The sequence below is a fragment of the Macaca fascicularis genome, chromosome 8 (genome assembly GCF_037993035.2).
Source record: "Macaca fascicularis isolate 582-1 chromosome 8, T2T-MFA8v1.1".
Classification (NCBI taxonomy): domain Eukaryota; kingdom Metazoa; phylum Chordata; class Mammalia; order Primates; family Cercopithecidae; genus Macaca; species Macaca fascicularis.
Window position 1 is genome coordinate 78,070,626 of NC_088382.1, and position 24,588 is coordinate 78,095,213.

At 35.6% G+C, this 24,588-nt stretch overlaps 1 protein-coding gene across 1 annotated transcript in view; it reads left to right on the top strand.

The window, feature by feature from the left end:
* Positions 1–24,588, top strand: part of PREX2 (phosphatidylinositol-3,4,5-trisphosphate dependent Rac exchange factor 2) — a 283,235-nt gene that overhangs the window by 155,432 nt on the left and 103,215 nt on the right. Inside the window, exons 26-32 of the mRNA XM_005563489.5 lie at positions 2,908–3,087; positions 5,398–5,492; positions 6,272–6,354; positions 7,071–7,161; positions 7,786–7,914; positions 15,903–15,944; positions 22,871–23,088. Coding sequence (XP_005563546.1) covers positions 2,908–3,087; positions 5,398–5,492; positions 6,272–6,354; positions 7,071–7,161; positions 7,786–7,914; positions 15,903–15,944; positions 22,871–23,088 — 838 coding nt within the window. The remainder of the gene's footprint in view (positions 1–2,907; positions 3,088–5,397; positions 5,493–6,271; positions 6,355–7,070; positions 7,162–7,785; positions 7,915–15,902; positions 15,945–22,870; positions 23,089–24,588) is intronic.

Consider the following 24,588-nt stretch of genomic DNA (forward strand, 5'->3'; position numbering starts at 1 on the left):
AATGCTGGTGGTGGTGGTAGAGTAATCATTGAGGTTTCCCCAAGCATTTTGCTAGTAAATACACAAAAAGAGGGGCACACCATAAAAACCAGCTTTTTTATAGGTGCTTATGTGCCAGGCAAGATTACACTATTACATACGTTGGCTGATTTCATTCTCACAGTACTTCTGTGAGTTGAGTTATGAAACACCGGGATGCACCCTACTCCCTCCAGAGTGTGCAAGTTAGATGCAGGGAGAGGGAATCCTGCTTAATTTGCACAGGCTATGTATATAACAATATGTTTTGCCTACCCCGCCTCTAAAATGGGGAAATAATGATAATACCTACTTCATAAGGTGGTTTTAGAGATTAAATGAATTGATACCTGTTAAAGACTTAGCATGGTGACTGTCATAAAAGCTCAACAGATGTTAGAGATGATGATGATGTCTAAAAACACACAGGTCATTGCAACATACTGTATACAAAAATCTTTTTTATCAATGGCACAAGGAGGAGATTCACCTGGAATTGCATGCTGCTGAAGCTTTTAATTAATGGACCTCTAGTAGGTAATTAATATTGTATATGAATGAAAGTGAAGGGATTTCTGCAAGCACAAATATTATGGTTTGATGCCTTGTTGCTTTTCAGAATCTAGAAATTTTATGCAAAACATGGTGTTTAAAATACAGTTTTTCTATCATTTGTTTGTAAGCCTAACACTTGTTCCCACAGGGTCAACGCAAGCATGATTGCAGCTGTTTTAAATGAAAAGCAAATATCTGAATACAATTCATGTAACTTTGAAAAAAATTATGCTTAGCCCCATGACTTCTAATTTAAAAGATACATAAGCGCAGAGGGCTCTTTGCAAAATGAGAACTCCTGCGTTTTTTTTTCCTCTTTGGTATTCAAAGTTCATCTGTCTGTGCAGCATGGAGCTTGGATAATTGGAGTTAGTCTAATGTTTTAATCTTTTGGGTGGAGAGGGTGAATAAATAGACAATCTGTCTTACACGACATAAAAGTATCTTTTCAAAGAGAAAAACTGTGTTTAAAATCATCCACAGCTTTTGGTATTAAAAATGTTCACAGGGCCTCGAGCAATGTAACATAGCTCCTTCAATTTTTCACTGGTGTCTAAAAACTGTAAAATGTCAAAATATTATTCAAATCTCACCTCACTGTGAGACCTGACCTGACTGCACCGCTATTTGAAATAGCAGCTTCACGCTTCCTTCCCTGCTTTGTTTTTCTCCTTACCATTTGCTGCCATTTGATATACTAGAAAGTTTACTTGTTTTTACTTGTCTTCTCTCAGTAGAATTTGAGCTCCAAGAAGGTAGGGGCTTTTGTGTTTTGTTTTTGTCGCTGTTATTGTTTGTTTGTTTGTTTTTTTAGATGGAGTCTTGCTTTGTTGCCCAGGCTGGAGTGCAGTGGTATGATCTCCGCTCACTGCAACCTCCACCTCCAGGGTTCAAGTGATTCTCCTGCCTCGGTCTCCCAAGTAGCTGGGACTACAGTCTTCCGCCACGACACCACACCCAGCTAATTTTTGTATTTTTAATAGAGACAGGGTTTCACCATGTTGGCCAGGCTGGTCTCGAACTCCTGACCTCGTGTGATCCACCCACCTCGGCCTCCCAAAGTGCTGGGATTACAGGCATGAGCCACAGCGCCTGGCCCGTTTGTGTATTTTATAAACTACTATATCCACTGCACCAAGAACAATGCATGGTATAATAAATGTGTTTAGTGAAATCACTCAACAGGTATTTATTCAATGCACAGCATTGGGTTTGACATTATGAAATATGTATAAGATACCTTCAAAGTCTTGAAATAACAAACATTACATTGCTATGGAAAAATGAGAACCAAGATATGCGCTAGTGATTGGAACTGAAAATCACAGGTATTTAGTAAATGTGAAGATGGCTGTTGGCTTGAGAAGCCCTATATGGGTCCTTTGTTTAGACATGGTTTAATTCATTTTGCAAATTTTTTAGCATGCTGTTTGACGATAAAGTTCGATTCCATTTTTGCCTAATTTTGAGTTAGTTGTAACAGAAACATGCCACAGAAAACGTTCAAGCCTAGTGTTGGAGTCAGCAGCTACTCAAAGTCCTCAGCAGGTTTCACACAGTTCAGTCTGACTGCAGCATTTTACCCTGGAGCCAAGTGGAGGAGCTCTTTCTGTGGGCAGATTTGCAACATTTCATCCTGGCTGGCTTGCAGATGAGATTGTAATTACCCCATCCTCACATTGTGTGTTACTCTGTTTGCTGTCTTGTAATCCCCAAGGCCAGGACTCCTGTTTGTATGAGCAGGGAGAGGGATTGACAATCCAATATTCTCCCTGCCAAATAGAGAATGCCTGGGCGAAACCCAAGGCACAGGTAGAGGGATAGGTGGGTTTTTAATACTGAATGTGAGCCAGTAAGGACATTAAGGCCCGTTTACAGTTTGGGTTTAATATTTGGCTAGCACTTTGGAGATTGTTGGGTATTTCCGTAAGGTGGTGATGGTTGTGCTAATGGCCAGGGGCTAAAGATAACACCCATTATGCACCAGGAATATTCATTCTCATAGCAGTCATGGAAGCCAGTTATTCTCATTATCCCCATTTCACAAGTATCCAATAGAACTACCACAGCTTTGTTTTAGTTGTAGTCATGCATGGCACAACCTGGATTTCAGTGAAGCTTTCTGGTCTAAATTATGCTGTTTGTATGACTCATTTTGTGAAGAACAAGTGAACTTTGAATGACATGCTTTTTATGCAATAGAATATTTACTTGATATGAAACATTGAAGCACTCTAGAAATATTTGTAAGCCTATTGTATTCAGCAAATAAGGTAGTTATCTATAGCAGACAGTTTGAAAATGTGCATTTATTTTTTTAATATTACATTGCAGCCTTCTGTCTTCAATAACATATTCTCCTAAATTAGAACGTAAGACATCAGAGGGCATAATACCAACAGACAGTGACAATGAGAAGGGAGAAAGAAACAGCAAACGGGTCTGTTTTAATGTAGCAGGAGATGAACAGGAAGATTCTGGTCATGATACCATCAGCAACAGAGACTCTTACAGGTAATTCACTAACTCATCAAACTCATTTACTCAAGAAAGTCAAACGTGATGCTGGATTTTCCACAAAGATCTTGAAAAAAATTTTTGATTTTTTTTTTTTTTTTTTTAGTTGGTCTTTCACAGTCATCACTTGTTATTACCGACCTCAGACAAAGCATAATGGGACAGTGTAATATTTCAAATCCTTCCCTTGTCTAATATGAATAGCTTGGAAAAAGCATTTTTTCTGTGGTGGTGTGAGCTTAATTTGGGAGAGTTGTTCTGTATATGGATTGTGTAACATATATAGCAAATAAGAAAATTGTATCTAATCTGAGGGATTAACATCTTTTTCAACTATGTTTCTGTCACTGGTTTATTGGGTAGCGAATAGGAGTTCTTTTGGCCCTTTTTTCTCTCTTTTCTTTTCATTTTCTATGTTCCAAACTAATGGGACTAATGTTCCTTGCCTACCTCTGAGACAAAGGTTGCGTTTTTTACTCTCTTGGATACCTTCTATATTAGTTTTCTAGGGCTGCTGTAACAGATTACTACAAACTGGGCAGCTTAAACAACAGAAATTTATTATCACACAGTTCTGGAGGTCAAAAATCTGAAACCAAGGTGTGGGCTGTGTTGGCTCCTTCTGAAGGCTATGGAGGAAGGATCCGTGCCAGGCCTGGCTCCTTGACGTGTAAACGGCCATCTACTCCCTGCGTCTCTGCACATTCTCTTCCCTCCATATGCATCTTGTGTCCAAATTTTCCCTTCTTATAAGGACATTTTATAGGGCGGCTTAAGGTGGTACCCTAATGACCTCATTTTAACTCGATTACCTTTGTAAAGACCCTATCTCCGAATAAGGTCACATTCTGAGGCACTAGGGATCACTTTTCAACCACATGAATTTTGTTGGGAGACCCTGTTCAACCCCAAATACTTTCCCTCCAAACTCTGTTTTTGTCTTCCTACTAGACTTTCAAATGATGTCTCCTCGCATGAACTTCCTTAATTGAAAGTGCTTTTTGTTCCTTGAATCCATGTATCACCTGATACCTCACTAAGGACTGTCATAACCAGCCACATAAGCTGTGTATACAACTTTAACATCTTTTTCATTTATGTTAATTGAAAGCAAAAACTATCTTCTTCAGTCGTTTATTATGCGGTGTTTTGCAATGAAAAGATACTGATTGAATAGTAATCAAAGTTCTCATCAGAGTATATATAACTAGTTACAAACTAGGAGCTAACATTAAAAATATACTTTTACCAAACACATGGGGGAAGAGGAAGATTTTACATAATCCTCACTGCAACCCTCGGTGGCAGGTTCTGATAGGAACTCCATTTTACATATCAGGAAGCTGAAGCCCGGAGGGCCGATATCATTTATCTATGAGACCAGGTGGTCTGGCTTCCCAGTTTGTCTCTTAACCACTCTACTGTTCCAATTTCTATGTTTTCAAAAAGGATCTTAATGAACACATAAGAGTTATTCTAGAGATTTAATCATAGATCAGACAGATTAACCACTTTTATCACTTCATTTACTTTTCACTTCTGAGCATCCCAACCTGCTCTTTAATAGGAATCTGTAGGGTTTTTCCCGGTGGGAAATTACACATCTAAAAATACTTCCTTAACTCAAGTTCTAGTTATCAGATAATTAAAATTACCCTGACAGTTTCCCTCTAGGCTAAGATAGAAATTTTAAATGTAAATTTAAAGTTAAGAAAGTCCTTTTTACTTATTCTGAGAGGAAAGAAAATATTTTATCTCCTGCACTATTTCTGAAATCTGTCCCTGTTCACACACAAACATTTTAAACATTTCTTTCCTTGGGCATTCATCATTATCAAGCACTTCCCTGTGCTAAAAGCTCTGAGGTGGAGACAGACAAAGTCCCTATCCTCCATAAGGAAGCTCAGAGTGTAACCAATAAGTTATGATTTAAGCTATCAGAAAGGGACAGAAATCACAAAACGGTATTTTGTCTCTATTAGCAAGTTATCTAATTACCGTCATATATCATGAAACAGATTATAAAGAATTTTAAGTTTGGTGTGACTCCTAGTTTTATAACTAACTGCCCTTAAAAAAATCATTTGGGACTAGATTATATGATACAAGAAAATTTGAAATATAATTGAATCGAAAATATGCCATCTTTAAAAGGTAAGATAGACTGAGTTGAACACGTTTATCTTTCTCTTAGTTTTCTCTAAAACATATTAATAAATACAACTGATATAAGTTTATGTCATAAGAAATTGCAGGGACACCTGGGCAGTTGCACTCTTACAGTAACATGAAACTTATTGTTTTCAGTGACTGCAACAGCAATAGGAATTCCATCGCCTCCTTCACCAGCATCTGCAGCAGCCAGTGCAGCTCGTATTTCCACAGTGATGAAATGGACTCAGGTGTGTTCGTTGGTGAAGGCCTGTGGGCTTTTTGATGTTAGTCCTAAAGGAGATAACTTTAAGGTTTTAATTTCTTAGATCCATATGAATTTTTATTTTTACCTTTTATCATTCACTCTCTGTGGCCACACATATTGCATTTAATTTTATGTGCTTGATAGTCTATTTCCCAATCCCATTTTAAAGGGAGTGAGTTAAAAAACAATGAAATAAGCAAACTAATTGTAATCTTCAGATATGCTCTATGATCTCTTTATGGTTCTACAAAGGATTATAGGTACACAGGAAACATACTGAAAGTATTAGGCGTTGTTGATGGGGATAGGCAGGTGTGGAGTTTGAAGCATTAAAGACAGCAGGTTCACCTAAGCTAGCTTTATATGTGGATGATGAGGATTGAGGGTAATGAGAGAAACAGATTGATATAATTATCTTATTATTATCTTGTATGTGTTAAGAACAAATACTTTTCATCCAATTAGGGAAAATCTTAATTTTTGATTATTCAGTTTATTTCAACTCTTCAACCATTGGAGGAACATAATTTGAAAGAATAATTAACAAGTGTCCTTTCTAGGGGTCACTCTGCCTTCAGAAGAAGTAATAACATCCCAGGAGCTATTAAATCTTTTGGAACTCTCTCTGAACATGAGAACTGTGCATGGAATAAGAGCTTGTGTTTCATTTTTACATTTTATTTAATATTTAAAATATTTTGGAATGTTAAACATAAGATGAGTGATTGTTGTTTTTGGTTTTGTTTTTGTTTTGATATCTAGGTGATGAACTTCCCCTAAGTGTTCGCATTTCTCATGATAAACAGGACAAGATACATAGTTGCCTTGAGCATCTTTTCAGCCAGGTACAATCGGGCATTTGTGGGGCTTTTGTTCCACAATTAAACTGTCAGGAGTCCCTTTTTCAGATGCAGTACAAGGAGCTCGGAGTTAGAACAGAAAGGTCTCAATCTGTCTTTCCACCTCCTTTACCTCTATTTCTGACGTTTAAACTGGGAATAAACATTCTTTCAGCCAACTCACCTAAAGGATTTTTGTGAATATCAAGTATTTTACAGTCCTGGGAAAATTACTGTTATACACATAGGAGTTCCCCTTTTTAGGATTTGTTTTTTTGTTTTTTGTTTTCAAAAAGCTTTATGATATTTCTTGCTTAACATTATTTCTAATTTTAAAAAGCACAAGATATTGCCTTGGATGCTAATTTTGTCATTTTAAATTAAAAAAATGTATAGCTATAACCAAAATTTGTAGTAGAAGATTTTACCACTTTGAAAAGGATTCCAATAACTTATAGTTAAAGAAAACTCCAGAGATTTTTTGTTCTTTTGTGAGGTAAATTTATATTTTGTATTAATATATGGTAAGATAGTAAAAAATGTCATTGCAAATGTTATCAGGTGCATTTATTTCAATATTTTATATAAAGATGGATTTCACAGGCATCACGGGGTTTCAAAAATAATTGTTGTTTTAAAAAACATTTTATAAGATTTACATTTAGAAATACATATCATGTACTATGAGAGATATGTAACTCAGAAATCTCTACTATTGACAGGTGGATTCAATTACCAATCTCCTAAAAGGGCAGGCTGTTGTGAGGGCCTTTGACCAAACCAAGTATCTCACTCCAGGCCGAGGATTGCAAGGTAAGTCTTGAAAAATTAACTAATAGAAGCAATTGAGAAAAAAAGGTGGTAGACAATATAGTCAAGAAGCAGGAGATTGCATAAGAGGAGCAATTCTGGTTACTCATGTTTCATAATTCACTGGATACTACTTCTATTTTGATAATTTTTAATATGTAAAAAAATCAGCATAGGAAGTTTTACATTTATTTGAAAGTTTAAAATGTTTAATGCCTATAGGGGCCAGGCTAAGCAAAAATGAGTTAATCGAAGATACATAAGCATGAAGTTGATTTTGCTGAACCCAAGCATAATGTCTCCTTGGCTGTTTCCCCGTGGTAAGGAAAGGGTGTGGGGGATGAGAGTTGATGAATGGAAAGGATGGAGCTGCCAGTCTGACTAGTAACTAGTTGGGATAATGAAAGTAGAGTTTTCATCTAAATTTGCTTTGTTTAAACATTTATAAGAAAATAATATTAAGGTTTGACTTTTTAGGTTTAACGGATTTTCTGACGGTATGGCAAAATAAATGACCACCATGTCAATAGTCTAGGACAACAGTGACAGAAGAAGGTTTTGAAGCCTAAAGGCTTAATTGGTTGGGAACAAGTTGAGACTTAAGAGAGATTTTCTGTGTTTATTTAGAATTTCAACAGGAAATGGAACCAAAGCTGAGTTGTCCAAAAAGGCTACGGCTTCATATCAAGCAAGACCCCTGGAATCTTCCCAGCAGCGTCCGGACTCTTGCTCAGAACATCAGGAAATTTGTTGAAGGTCAGCATGAAAAGCAAAGATCGTTGCATGATCTTAGCAATAATCATTTTAAAACCCACTAAAACCAAAAGTTTGATAATGCTTGATTACTTCTTACAGTGTTTCCTGTTGTGAAGAAAATAAAAGTACTGAAAATGGTGAGGGAGGAAGAGGGCAAGAAGGAATAAGATTATAGGGCCTTGTGTCCCCAGGGTTATAAACATCATGGAGAATATTCTCATTGAATAAAATAAGGGCTCAAAGTTGTGAAGACAAATCGAACATGAAGAGAATTTAAGACTTTATAATAGGAGACAATGTCATAAAAAAATTCTGAAGGATATACAAAAGGCATGAAGCTAATGCTTATCCAAAAAAAAAAAAAAAAAAAGAATCAATTGTGAAGCTGTGTGAGAATCAAAATAATCACGTAGGTTGCATCATTAATTTTTATGTTTTTATTTCAGAAGTGTTTGTCTAAGTTGATTGCTCTTAACTACCGTAACACTATTTACATGACATTCTATAATTGGTAAAACCTGTGAATTTGAGACATATAATTTTGAGACGACTGCATTGAGATAGATTGCATGTTGTTTAGAATCAGCGTGATTAAGTAGAAAATTCTGAGAGTTTCCAAAATGATTATGGTGAAAAAGATTAAATGAGAATTCATCTAGTTTTAAAAATATATAACTCAGCAATTTTCTTCCCAGTGATTAGACCAGTGGTTAGCAACATCTGGAGGTATTTTTGGTTGTCACAATTGTGGGTGTGCTACTGACCTCTAGATAGAGGCCAGGGATGCTGCTGAACATTCTAGAATGTACAAGAGAGTTCCTCACAAGGGAGAATTCTCTGATCCAAAATGTTAGTAGCGCTAAGATCGAGAAACCCGTACAATAAATACTATTCCTGTGTTTACAGTTTTATCCCTCAGTCATTTGTGTGTCAGTTGGATGTGGTCAATAGTATTCAGTGGTATTTAGCAGAATTATAGTATAACTGCAGTTATTACCTTAAGTGGGGTAAATTAAAGAAAGCTGTAAATGTTGCTGACAAAAGACAGCCTCTTATACCAAATGGAGTCTGAGTCACTTAACTCTTTCAGGCTTCAACTTACACATTTATTAAATGACAGAGATGGCTTAAATGTTCTGTGATTACTAAGTCTTCTGCATAGACTTATACTCAAATATAACAACTTTCGTTTAGAGATTAGTAGAAAGGAAATTTGTATAGATATGGAATACTTCCCCAAATAAATCATAGTGATTCTATCTTGTGATAAAATATTTTGTATTTGACAGCTGGATTTCTTGGCTATATTTTTATTTTATGGCCTAATATAGTGTTTATCTATGATACTTTGTAACATAATGTTTAATGAAAAGTATGAATTTAAAATTCCCCAAAATATGAATAGCATAAATATAAAATGCATTTGAAAAAACAATTACGTTTTAGAAATTTAAGTATATACTTTACTGAGTAAAAGACATATTTCTGCTTAATAGATGTCAGTATTATGACACTACTAGAAATTATAATTCTGCAGTTGTTCTCATCATCTTTGAGATTTTATATTTGTTTTAAGGTAAATGTATATTGGCTAGGAATGGAGAAATCCTTAAATCATCTCCCCCACTTTTTTGTTTTGAACAATTTTATCTTTCAGATAGAAATTTCTAATGCTCTCATTAGTTTCCAAGAACTTCTTGGCTTCTGCATTAATTTTACTATTTACCCAAAAGTTATTCAAGGGCAGGTTATTCAATATCGATGTAATTGTATGGTTTTGAGTGAATTTCTTAGTCTTTATTTCTAATTTGATTGTGCTGTGGTCTGAGAGAGTGGTTGTTATGATTTCACTTCTTTTGCATTTGCTGAGAAGTGTTTTATGTCTGATTATGTCATTGCTTTTAGTGTATGTGCCATGTGGTGATGGGAAGAATGTCTATTCTGTTGTATTGGGATAGAGATATCTGTAGATGTCTATCAGGACCATCTGATCAGTGCTGAGGTCAGGTCCTGAATATCTTTGTTAATGTTCTGCCTCGATGATCTGTCTAATACTGACAGTGGGTTGTTGAAGTCTCTAACTATTATTGTGTGGGAGTCTAAGTCTCTCTGAAGGTCTCTAAGAACTTGCTTTATAAATCTGTGAAACTAATGAGAGCAAAGGTAAAATATACCAGACTCTCTGAGACACAGCTAAGGCAATGTTAAGAGGAAATTTTGTAGCACTAAATGCCCATATCCAAAAGTTAGAAAGATCTTGATATATAAACCTAACCCCACAAGCAAAAGAACTATATAACCAAGATAAAATCAAACCCAAAGGTAGCAGAGGACAATAAATAACTAAAATCAGAGCTGAACTGAAAGAGATTGAGATACAAGAAACCATTTAAAAGATCAATGAATCTAGGAGTTGGTTTTTGAAAAATTTAATAAAGTAGATAGAACACTAGCTGGGCTAGTAAGGAAGAAAAGAGAGAAGATCCAAACAAACATATTAAAAATGACAAAGGAGATATTACCACTGACCCCACAGAAATACACATAACTATCATATTATGTGTATTTACACATAAGTGTCATAACTATGGATACTTCTATGCACATAAACTACAAAATCTAAAAGAAATGGATAAATTCCTGGACACATACACCCTCCCAAGACTGAACTAGAAAGAATTTGAATCCCTGAACAGACCAATAACAAGCTCCAAAGTTGAATCAGTAATAAATAGCCTGCCAACCAAAAAAAAGCCTGGGGCCAGATGGATTAACAGCCAAATTCTACCAGATGTACAAAAAAGAGCTGATACAGTTTCTATCAAAACTATTTCAAAGAATTGAAGAGGAGGGACTCCTCCCTAACTTACTCTAGGAGGCCAGCATTATCCTGATACCAAAAACAGGCAGAGATACAACAACAAAAAGAAAACTTCAGGCCAATATTCTTTATGAACATCAATGCAAAAATCTTCAACAAAATACTGGCAACCCAAATCCAGCATCACATCAAAAAGCTTACCTACCATGATCAAGTAGTCTTTATCCTTGGGACACAAAGTTGGTTCAACATACTCAAATCAACAAGTGTGATTCATCATATAAACAGAACTAAAGACAAAAAGCATATGATAATCTCAGTAGATGCAGAAAAGACTTTTGATAATATTCAACATCCCTTCCTGTTAAAAACTCTCAATAAACTAAGTATTGAAGGAACATACCTCAAAATAGTAAGGGCCATCTAAAACAAACCCGCAGCCAACAACATCATACTGAAAAGGCAAAAACTGGAAGCATTCCCCTTGAAAACCAGCACAAGACAAGGATTCCCTCTCTCACCACTCCTATTCAACGTAGTATTGGAAGTCTTGGCTAGGGCAGTTAGGCAAGAGAAAGTAATAAAGGGCATCCAAATAGGAAGAGAGGAAGTCAAACTATCCCTGTTTGTAGGCAAAATGATTCTATATCTCGAAGACCTTATAGTCTCAGCCCAAAAGTTCCTTAAGCTGATAAACAAATTCAGCAAAGTCTCGGGATACAAAAATCAATGTGCAAAACTCACTAGCTTTCTTATACACCAACAACAGTCAAGCTGAGAGTCAAATCAGGAATGTAATCTTATTCACAATTGCCACACAAAGAATAAAATACCTAGGAATACAACTAACCAGGGAGGTGAAAGATTTCTACAAGGAGATCTACAAAATACTGCTCAAAGATATATTAGAGATGACACAAACAAATGGAAAGACATCCCATGTTCATTGATAAGAAGAATTGATACCATTAAAATGGCTATACTGCCCAAAGCAATTTACAGATTCAATGCTATTCCTGTTAAACTACCAATAACATTTTTCACAAAACTAGAAAAAAACTATTTTAAAATTCGTATGAAGCCAAAAAAAGAGCCTGAATAGCCAAGGCAATCCTAAGTAAAAAGAACAAGGCTAGAGACATCACACTACTCAGCTTCCAACTATACTACAGGGCTACAGTAACCAAAACAGCATGGTACTGGTATGAAAACACACATGGACCAATGGAGCAGAATAGACAGCCCAGAAATAATGTCACACACCTACGACTATCTGATCTTCTACAAGGCTGACAAAAACAAGGAATGGGGAAAGGATTTTCTATTTAATAAATGGTGCTGGGATAACTGGCTAGCCATTTGCAGAAGATTGAAACTGAACCCCTTCCTTACACTTTATACAAAAATTAACTCAAGATGGATTAAAGACTTAAAAGTAAAATCCAAAACTATAAAAACTCTAGAAGACAACCTGAGTAATACCATTTTGGACATAGGAACGGGCAAAGATTTCATGACGAAAATGCTGAAAGCAATTGCAACAAAAGCAAAAATTGACAAATAGGATCTAATTAAACTTAAGAGCTCCTGTATAACAAGAGAAAGTATTAACAGAGTAAACAGACAACCTACAGAATGGGAGAAAATTTGCGAACTGTGCATCTGACAAAGGTCTAATGTCAAGCATCTATAAGGAACAAATTTACAAGAAGAAAAACAATCTCACTAAAATGTGAGCAAATGAGATGAACAGACACTTTTCAAAAGAGGACATACATGTGGCTAACAAACATGAAAAAAAGCTCAACATCACTGTTCATTAAGAAACATATGAAAAAAAGCTCAGCATCACTGTTCTTTAGAGAAATGCAAATCAAAACTACAATGAGATACCATCTCACACCTGTCAGAATGGCTATTATTAAAACATCAAAAAATAACAGATACTGACAAGGTTGCAGAGAAAAAGGAACACTTACACGCTGTTGGTGGGAATGTAAATTAGTTCAACCATTGTGGAAAACAGTGTGGTGATTCCTTGACCCAAAAACAGAAATACCATTTGGCCCAGCAATCCCATTATTGGATATATACCCAAAGGAATATAAATCACTCTGTCATAAAGATGTGTGCACACATATATTCATTGCAGGACTACTCACAATACCAAAGATATGAAATCAACTCAAATGCCCATCAGTGGTAGACTGGATAAAGAAAATGTAGTACCTGTATTCCAGGGAATAATATGCAGCCATAAAAAAGAATGAGATAATGTCCTTTGCAGGAACATGAATGGAGCTGGAGTCCATTATCCTTAGCAAACTAACACAGGAACAGAAAACCAAATACCACATGTTCTCATTTATAAGTGGAAGCTAAATGATGAGAACACATGGACACAAAGAGAGGAACAACACATACTGGGGCCTATCAGAACGTGAAGTGTAGGAGGAGGGAGAGGATCAGAAAAAATACTTAATGGGTATTAGGCTTAATGCCTGGGTTATGAAATCATCTGTGCAACAAACCCCCATGACACAAGTGTACCTATATAAGAAACCTGCACATGTACCCTTGAACTTAAAAGTTTTAAAAAATACATTTCTAATGCAGGATAAAAAGTTTAATTTTTCAAAAAGTACTCATTTTAAAAATCTTACATTTTCTTCTCAAGACCTACTTTTGTACTCTTTGTAACTCATGTCACAATAAGCAGCTATAGGAATGATAACTATATACACATAGTGATTGATGGATTGATCAATATGTGTTGTGTATATGGGTGTCACTCTTAGTCATGGGAGTCCACTAGCCAGTTGAGTGTAGTTGAATGGGCTGAGAGTCTTATAGTCAATTATGTGGGGAGGGCTCTCTGTAGAATTTAAGTTGCATCTCTGGTTGCAGATTTCTTTGTTTCAGTGAGCTGTTTGGGTCAGAGCTGTGATTGTCACCATGTTAAGTGAGTCTTTAAAAATGATTACTTTTTGCTTCATCTCATTGGACTATGCAAGGGAGAGGGCATACTACTATTTCCTGGTAATCCCTGTGATGTCTGGTCCTGTTAGGAGTGGAAAAAGCATTAGGATCGTTGAAATCCATTGCTTGTTATGTGGAGGCACTCTGAGAAACTTTGCTGGCTCAGCACGATTTTATCCTATTCAACTTAAGTCATTTTCATTCTACTTCCTAGACTGTCTTTATATCGTGAATGAATGACTTAATGGAAGGTTAAATCTTGGGACTTAATTTAACCTGGTGCCACCAGGCCAGAATTTCTTAGTTTATATAAGTAGCTGGGATGACCCCATTTCTAATGTTTGTCCTAGTCTCCGATTTCAAAATATCCCATCCATTATATACCACGTGTGATATCAAGGTGTTGTAATTCTATGGTCTTTATTTAGAAAGAACTGTTGCAGTGACATTCAAAAATTGTGTCATTATATACTCACCCATTCATAGCAGATTAAACTGTGTGTAGAAGAGAGCAGAGAAGACAGTGAATTAAGTGAGGAAAGATTAATTGTATGGTGTCACTAAGACGATGCCTGTCTCCTGCTTAATGTTAACTCTGAGGTAAGTTATGTTCTCATATCATCAGCTGAATGAAGATATTTTTATCTGAGTAGCCCACCATCGCCTTAAATTTAGATGTTTATTAGTGAACACATTTTTGACTTTTTGTTCCCTAAAAAGAAAAATGCTTTATTCTAAATCTCATTTTTTTTTTTAGCAACCTACATTTAAAAATTTTTTTCCCTGTATTTGTCCCAATATTCTAAAGAGTGTCTCTTCAATTTTTCCCTTTTTTATCACACTTCAGTAATTGCAATGATTTTTCTGGCTAACCTCCCTCTCCCTATCTTTTTCTGATTCTTATAACCATTATGAGATTCATCTTCCTAAAATATCGTGTTCATAATTTCACTACTGTGTCACAGAGTCTTGCAGTGATTTTCTGTTAGGTAAGACTAAACTCATCGATCTGTTAGAAGCCATTTTTCAGTGGAGCTTTCTAATCATATCCCAATCTCAATCTCTTAATGACATAGTAAAATCTCTCTATGCTAGATTGTTAAATAATTGTGATTCATTCTCTACTATATTCCCTTGCTAGCAAAATTTCTCAGTCTTAGAATATGTATCTCTTTTCTTGACAGTGATAATTTAAAGTTTTATGAAATATTTTCTAGTCTCATTTAGAATTCTATAGCAACTTCGGCCAGATTCAGATTAGAATAATAACAGTCTTCACATGTATATAGCACTTTAAACAATTTTTAAAGACTTTTCATACATATTCTCACTTATATTTTACACAGACCTGTAAAATAGATAAGGCAGATGTTATCTTCATTTATGAATGGGTTAATTGAGACTCAGAGTAATTTAGCAATTTTCTAAAGCCACAAAGTTAGTATATAACAGCAGTCTTCTGACTCTTAGCTTATTGTACTTTCCTGCCTCTGAAATCCTTTTCTTCTTTCAGTCTCACTTGTAAAAATTAGTGCCCTTTCAAGTATTTCCTGCATTTCTTTTTAGTCAATTCTGTCTTTCTGACTCTATTGTGAATCTGTCTAGAATAGGATATAACTTAATCTTTTTTGTTTCCCATAGTCTTGGGTATTTAGCAGGAACTTTGTAAGTTTTTATATTTACATCTGTGATTGACCCTCTGTGGGTTGGGGTTGGAAGAAGAGTGTATATATATATATATATATACACACACACACACACATACATATATATATAAATAAAATATTGTTTGACAGTTTATTGCTAGCGATTACAACAGTTGTAGCTTGCAGAACACCAAGTAGGCTAAAACAGCTAAGGATGACCTAAAAACCTGCCAGGATTTGAATGGTGTTTCATTGACTGATATAATTCAGAGACATTTCAGGATCTTGAACAATGGATAGAATTAGTGTAGGCAAACAGGCAAGAGTAGCATGTCAAGTGAATTGATTTTTATTATTTAATATTAGGTTGGTGCAAAAGTAATTGCTGTTTTTGCCATCCATTGAAAGTAATGGCAAAACCGCAATTACTTTTGCACCAGCCTAGTATAATAAGATCATACTAATTTTGACTACACAGTTAAAATATGGTATTTGTGACAGAAAGAGTGAACAATTAACTGATGTGTTTTCTTTCTCTGCAGAGGTGAGGTGTAGGATACTCCTGGCTCTTCTTGAATATTCAGGTAACATTTTGCATTTTATTTTTTTACTATTTAAGTGATTGTGGCCTAGGATCATAAAGGCCTTGAAATTTGAGGACAGTGCCTTCAACCATTTACAAAATAGAAATATGATCCCTGGCCGGGCGCGGTGGCTCAAGCCTGTAATCCCAGCACTTTGGGAGGCCGAGACGGGCGGATCACGAGGTCAGGAGATCGAGACCATCCTGGCGAACACGGTGAAACCCCGTCTCTACTAAAAAATACAAAAAACTAGCCGGGTGAGGTGGCGGGCGCCTGTAGTCCCAGCTACTCGGGAGGCTGAGGCAGGAGAATGGCGAGAACCCGGGAGGTGGAGCTTGCAGTGAGCTGAGATCCGGCCACTGTACTCCAGCCTGGGTGACAGAGCGAGACTCCGTCTCAAAAAAAAAAAAAAAAAAAGGAAATATGATCCCTACCTTCTCGAAACCTTTGGAAAGATTAGAAAAAGTACTCACATCATTTTAATAAAAATGCAAATATATATATACACATACATATATATACACACATACTTGTATTCTCTTATAAGCAAAACCATGAAAACATATATGAATAGAGATTTAAACAAAATATTATTAAACAGGAGAAAGGGAGCAGGTTTTGCTAAAGTTAATCGTGTCTAAATTTTGTTTATGAACAAGAATGTATGTAAACATTTTACAAATCTTACATTAAAACACTTTTACCATGCACTTAGTGAGAGCTCAAAAAATATTGGTAATGGAAAATGACACTAAAGGACAATTAAATATTTGATGAGATTCTAAATTGCAGATGATGGACTGTAAATGTCATAAAGGCGGGCACTATGTCTATTTTGATCATCAGCAAATGCCCAAAATAGTGGCTGGCATATAGATATTCAACAAATATTTGTGACAAAAATGAATGAAAAATTATATGAATGAAAAAGGAAAAATGTATGAAATATTTCAACAGGGTTTTCATTCAAAATGCATTTAGAAGGAAATGGATTATAAAGATTGGGAAAACTCACATGCCGTTTAATTACAGTGAACAGTTTGATGTTAGCCTGCTGTGCATCTGTTTCTGTAGATTTGGAGATATATAGATATGTTGAATGAGTTACTTTTATTATTTTAATCTATTTCCCATAAAGTATGTGTATGTGTATACACAGAAATTCTATTACACTAACTAAATTTTGATAGGAATTCATTCCGAAAAATATAACCTGAATGACTACTTGTGATAGCAGTTAGCGTTTGTTGTGCTAAAAAAAATTCCCCAAACTTTGTGGCATAAAACAATGACCATTTATTATTGCTTACCTGTCTAGTGTTATCTGGGCGATTCTGCTGGTCTGTGCTAGGTTTTATTGAGCTTGGCTGGGTATGCCCATGTGTCTGCAGTCAGGTGGTGGGTTGGCTAGGCACAGGTGATCTAGGGTGGCCTTGCTCACGTATGTAACATTTGACTGGCTGTTAGCTGAGGTTACAGGGCTGCCTGGGCTGCCTGTCTCTCGTCATCTATGAGGCTAGCCTGTTCTTGTTCACATGGTGGATTTGCAGGATTCCAGGAAGACAGTGCAAATGTCTAAGAGCTTGTCACCTTCCGGCACCAGCATGTAACTGGCAAGGCCAGACTTAAGGGGTAGAGACATAGATTCTACTTTTGAAGGAGAGGGTCTCAAAATTACATTGCAAGAGTGTGGATGCAGGGAGGGAAAGAATTTGTGACCACTTTTACAAAGTACCACACTTGGAAATTTTAAATTACGAATGAACCAAGTTAACCAACAGGGCTTTTTTATTTGTCCTCTGGTTTTTTGCCGTAATGAAAAAAGTTTTTACTTTGCTTTTTGACTGAGTAATAATAATGGCAAAAATATCTTACAGTTTTTGAGCTTTACTAAAAACACAATTCATGGACCTCATTTTCTTGGATTTCATTGGGTCCCCACAACCCACCACCTGAGAATATTATTGTTTCCACAGTTGTAAAGGTGAAGAAATTGACATTCTGGCAGATTAATAATAACCAGCACATAGTATACAGTCAACACTGACTTTGGAGCATCTAGAAGGTTAGGCATATTGATGTCTTATTGAATAAATGAATAAATAGTAGGTGGCAGTTTTGAAATTCAAACTTAGGTTTTCCAGTTCCGGAGGTGATTCCAGGATGCTTCGTTTTATTCATTAATGCTCAAATGGATGCTCTGGTAGGTTTTTATTTTGATTTAAATTTTATTTTTCTATTCCTCTTATGATTCTTTATTTTCCTGCTTTATTTGCTCACTCTCTCTTCCCCTCTTCTATATAGGATGACACCAAAACAGTAGCCAAAATACTTCATATTTTTGGCTGTGAAATTATGTTCATTTGAAAAGGGTAAACTGTGTCTTTTAAATATTCTTAACCTCCTTTTATTTCTACCTTTCTCTAATCTGCTTTTTTGTTGTTTATTTTGCTTTATTTGCCCTACAATCTCTGTGTTAGCATAATTTCTGAGATTGCTTTTGTGTGTCTAGAAACCATCTCATTCTTTTTAGACCAGCTAGCTAATTATAGATCTTAAACTTTTAAACAGCCAAGATTAAATAGTGTAATTTAAAACATGTTTTAGAAGATGAGATAGGTGCTTAAATACTAAAATGAAACTGAAGCTTTTTATAGGTACAAAAACCATTTCTTTTTAGTGTACTCTCATTGTGAGAAAAATATTACTCTATGATAAAAATAAATAATAAAAATCTTACTCTACAATAATAGTAAGCAAAAAAAAAAAAACCCTCAAAATCTCTGTTTTTCTTCTTTTGCTAGTAGCTGAAAACAGATGTGATTTTTGCTGTAGTTCTTTCTTATTCATAGAAAATAGGAAATGAAGGCAGTGTGCCCTGTTTATAATCCCAGCACTTTGAGAGGCTGAGGATGGAGTATTATTTGAGGTTAGGAGTTTGAGACCAGCCTGGACATCATAGTGAAGCCTTGCCTTAAAAAAAAAAAATTAAATTAGCCAGAAGTGATGGCACACACTTTGTAGTCCCAGCTATTTGGGAGGCCAAGGTAGGAGGATCTCTTGAGCCCAGAAGTTTGAACCTGCAGTGAGCTATGATCCTGCCACTGTACTGCCTGGGTGACAGAGCAAGACACTCTGTCTTAAAAAAACAAAGCAAAACAAAACAAAAACACACAAAAAAACCAAAAATACCTTTGGTAAAGGATGGATACTTATAAATTTTGAATGGTTGCATAATTGAAAGAAAAAGACCTGGATATTCTTGCTGAGAGTTAGTAGATTTTGTTGTATTTATGTAACAAATTGTTCCTTCTCCATGAGCAATAAAGCTGAGCACCTACTCAGTGCCAAGCATGGTGCTAGACGCTGGACAAAAAGAAGAATTACAATGATAATGATACACCATTTTACTTTGTTAAGTGCTTTAAATACTTTTTATCTCATTTATCTTTATCGTAGACCTAAGAAGGAGGAATGGACCCCATTTTCCACATGAGGATCTGATACCTAAACTTTGGCGTAGAATGGGTAGTTGAAAGCGGTTGATATGCCTCTAAGGAGTGTGAGCCTAAGTCACATGCCACTTCTCTGGCCTTGATGTGCTGATGGTTCCTCGGGAACACAGACTCATAAATGAATGCCCACTGTGTTATATATTTAGCCCTCCAGTAGAAGGATGCCCCCAGGTCTATGGTGACCAGAAGAAGAGCCCCAGTACTTCCTTGGGAAGAGGGGAATTTCACAAGGGGAGATAACCTTTCAATGAGTTTCAATAGTTTGATGAGTTGACTCTTAAAGATTGATTTAAAGTTTGCTACACAGAGGAGAAGGACAAGTGCATAAAGTACATCTGGAAGGAAGGTATAGGCCAAATGTAGGCCATAGGGCATTTGGTATTTGAGAACTGCCGAGCAGTACTGTGTGGCTCAAAGAGGACAGGTCTGCGTACCCCACGCTTCTGACTGCTTTCAGATATGTTGTTTTAATGTGCTCTCCCAATAATTCTGTGAACATTGTTGCTGTAGTGTGGAATGAATGGAGGGAAGTGATATGTTGAGAAGCTGTAAATAGAAGTTGGGGATAGGTCGCAAGGTCCCGCTTATGCCACTGTTTTCTAACTTTGTTATTCACTGTGAGATGATGACTTGTAAAAAGTTAATTTGAAAAGCTCTTGATATAATATGTACATTTTGAATCTGTGCAAACAATTCATCTACTCTCTGTTGAAAATAGGAAGGTGGCAAAAGAATATCACCTCATGAAGTATGAATTTTTATTCAGTATGGCTGATGCCCCAGCTTGGATCCTCTAGTAGTTGTTGCAGCTGTCAATTCCTGTAGGGTATTCATTCAGTGTTAAACATTTGAATTGATGAATGAATACAACTTCAAGTTATCAACAGGTTTTGCACATTGAAAAGATGACTGTAAATTGCAATCAGTTCTGATTTGATAAAGAGGTTGAAAGAAAAATCTTATTTTGGCTTAAATGCAAATAGAATATAGTAGCAGAGTATAGCATAAACATCTAAGTATTCTTCTGAGGATAAAAATAGAAGAGAATTTTTTCACAAAAGAAACTTGGAAATAATTATTTCTACCAGTGCAAAGTTATTAATCCCGGTGATTTTTGTTAAAGCTTGCAGTGCAGATCCTTCTTTCTCTAGATTTTTGCTTTTCGCTCAATATCCATAATTTCTTTCCGATTAGATTTTTATTAAAACATTGTCAAGGTATAGGTGGGAGTATTGCTGCCATATCTACTGAAGTATTTTTTAAAATTCACCCAGATTTTCTGCTTCACTATAGAACATCTGAAAAACAAAGTAATAATGTACAACAAAGACATAGGACAATTTATTTTACTTATTTAGTTTCTGTCGTGAACCTCAGTACCCTAGGTGCACACTGGAGCTAACAAGCTATCTGAATTAGCTTCTTAAGTAAAATTAAATCCAGATATTTCAAGAAACCAGAGAATTAACTCATGTCTTTTCATTTCACTTTTTTATTTATTTTTAGTGCCACTGACTCTATTTTAATCATTGATTTAGTGAACATTTGTTCAGTGTCTACTCTGATATAAATTGTGCACAACAAAATGGTGTTTAGTTTTTTTTCTTAATTGAGGATTGGACAAAGTTCATTTCCAGTTTAAAGATTTTATAGTTACCTATAAATGCCCTTTCCTATCTAGTAGCATGGGGCACATGATATAGACGCTTAACACATGTTGTTGGTTAAATTAGTAAGCTGAGCCATATGGAATGGCCATATTCCACCATTTTAACCTACCAAAGCAGCATGTGTCTATAGTTGAGCCTAATAAATGAATATTCGATACAAAATTACATATTTTGAATATTTAATTATCTTTCTAATAAAATTTTCGAGAGTAGGTTTTACAGTGAAACGAAGTAACATAGAAACTAAATTATATATACATATACCTTTGATGGTTATTAAAAACAGATGTTCAATGTTCTTGGAAAATCTTAAAAATTATGCCTGTTTTGTCAATAAAACAGGAGCTCCCCACTGAATAAAGTCAGCATTTATCTCTGTGTTATACACTAATATTGATAATGCTTCTTTATTCCAGAAAAGTCTATGAATCCTTGAAATATTTAGTATGCATTTGACAGGAGGTTATTTTTCCCTTTGTTGTTTCCACTTCTAGTGGAAGTGATTTTTCAAAATGTGGAATGTGTAGCTTTGTGTTTCTGTAGTTTGTATATATCCAACCACCAGAAGAAATGAACTCTGTGTGTTAGCTTCTTTCCATTTGAAAAATCTCTAGTTCAGAAGTGGCAGTTCACAGTGGAAACATATCTTCAAAGTGGGTGTATTAGTCTGTTTTCTCACTGCTATGAAGAAATACCTGAGATTGTGGGTACTCTATAAAGGAAAAAAGTTTAATTGACTCACAGTTATGCATAGCCAGGAAGGCCTCAGAAAACTTAGAATGGGAGAAGGCAGAAGGGGAAAGAGGCATGTCTTACACGGTGGCAGGCAAGAGAGAGCAGAGAGCATGTGTGTCAGAATACAGGAAAAACTGCCATTTATAAAACCATCAGATCTCATGAAAATTCACTCATTATCACAAGAACAGCATGGGAGAAACCACCTCCGTAATCCAATCACTTTCCACCAGGTCTCTTCCTCAACACCTGGGGATGATAATTCAAGATGAGATTTGGGTGGGGACACAAAGCCTAACCATATCAGTGGGTTAACCAAAACTCCAGTCAATTGCAGGATAAGAATCCTGTTAAACATATAAAAATCAATTCATACTAAAACTATAAATACATTGCTTATTTGAAAGAATTATAGAAATTTATATTCTTATATATTTGAACACACTTATAGCTCATGAAGTTTAATAACACCATTCAGGAGAGATAGATTTGCTTATAACTGCAAACAATTGAACATCATATACTCTTCACTATATGTATTTCACATTAATATTTTAGGTTTAGTTGTTAATTTTAAAAATTGTATTGATAATATTGTATTTAATTTGCCAACAAAAACTGACGAATTGGACTTTGAGTTTTGTTTAGGAAAATGTCATTGCAGCAAATGCAAATTGTGTCCCATCAGGTATAGAAAATATAAATAAATGAAGCCTTATTTTTCTCCCTCAGGTTTTATCAAACAATTTAATGATTCTAGAATAGAGTCACAATATTGATGAGGAAAAAATATTTTAATATTTCTACTATTTTTTGGTGTTTAGTGTTTTCTGTAAAGCATGTTTGCTAAAATGTGTGTGGTCATTCATAGAGGTCAAATTCACATTTTTCACATGTGTGAGTTTAGTGAAAAGATGAAATGCTAGTGAATGTAGATGCTTAACTCATTGGTTCTCACCATCTGCAACATTTTTCAAAGCATTCTCTATGTTCTCTTTGATCACAGATAGTGAGACACAGCTCCGTAGAGACATGGTTTTCTGCCAGACTCTTGTGGCCACTGTCTGTGCCTTCTCTGAGCAGCTCATGGCGGCCTTGAACCAGATGTTTGACAACAGCAAGGAAAATGAGATGGAAACTTGGGAAGCCAGCAGGAGGTGGCTGGACCAGATAGCGAATGCAGGTGTTCTTTTTCACTTTCAGTCACTTCTGTCACCAAACTTGGTAAGGAAATCACATGACTCCCACTGTCTGTGTCAACTGTAACCTACACTGTAGCATGTTTTGAAATAAGAAATAGTTATTTCTTTCCCCCGGGTTATCTCTATGAATGTGCATGCATTCAGCTACGTTAAAAGTATACATTTTTCTGTGGTCCTTCAATTTTTAATTAGTATGTAGAATGTATTCCTTCTTTGCTGATTTGTATCTCTTCTCTGTGGCTGCTAAAAGCTGAGACAGCCTCCATCTGTTACTAATTCTTGTATCCCTACCCACTGACTGGAAAAGGTCACCAGAAGAAAAAGGGTCTTTCTGCTGCTTTTCCTTACTCCCAGTCCGAGGACACCACAGGCTGCTGTGAAACCAAAGCTCCTATTGCGATTGATGTCCTGGAGCAGGCTTGAGAGCCAAGCTCAGAGAGCTCAAATACCGTACTGCCTGACAATCTGTTTAAACTTTGCGTATGTTAAATAATTTTAGTTCTTTTCTTTGTATGCATGTTTGTCCTATTAAATCGAAGAGCATTGCCTTAATTGCTGTAGAATATTCTATGTTTATTCATCGGGTTTCCACAGTGGATATGAAGAAAGCATCTTTAAATATTTGAAAAATAAAACTGTGGTGAACTTAAGAGATTTTTCACGTATACCTCTGGTGGTTTGGATAGTTATCATCATGTTTAAAAGCAAATATGTTCACTTTAATATGTAAACGTTAGGTGATCACGGAATAGAATTGTAATTTTAAACATGAGAGCCTATTTCATCTGTTAAAGTACACATAGAAAATGTAGCTACAGAGTAACATGTTTGAGTTGAAAAACAAATATGTGTCTGTATGTGTGAATTACATATGATAGGAAGCCTAATTTTTAACACATGGTAGGCATCAATTATCTGTTGAATGAATGTGTAAATAAGTAAGGCTTTATTTCTGTTGTGTTTTCCTTACTTTTAAGCTGCCATTGTCTAATCAAGTGCCGGTGCTTTTACTTTAAACTTAATTTTATTGGAAATCTCAAAGAATATGAGAAAATATTTACAAATAATATATTTGATAAGTGACATAGGCAGAATATTTAAAGAACCCTTAAAATTCAACAGTAAAATGACAAATAACCAATTAAAAAGTATACAAATGATTTGAATAGATATTTCTCCAAAGATATAAAAATGTCCGAACAGCACATGAAAAGATGATCAACATCATTAGCCATGAGAGAAATGCAGCTCAAAACCACAATGAAATACCACAATACGTGTGATATGGATGGCTATAACACAAAAGACAGATAGTCACAAGTTTTGGGGAGGATGTGGAGAAAGTTTGTAACCCTCCTAAGTTGCTCGTGGGAAGTGGCAGAGTCGTTTTGGAAACTGGTTTGGCAGTCCCTCAAAATATGAACCGTAGAATTTCCATATTACCTAGAAATTCTATTTCTAGGTAATATCTAAAATAAATGAAAACTTACATTCACACAAAATCTTACAATTTTGTAAAATC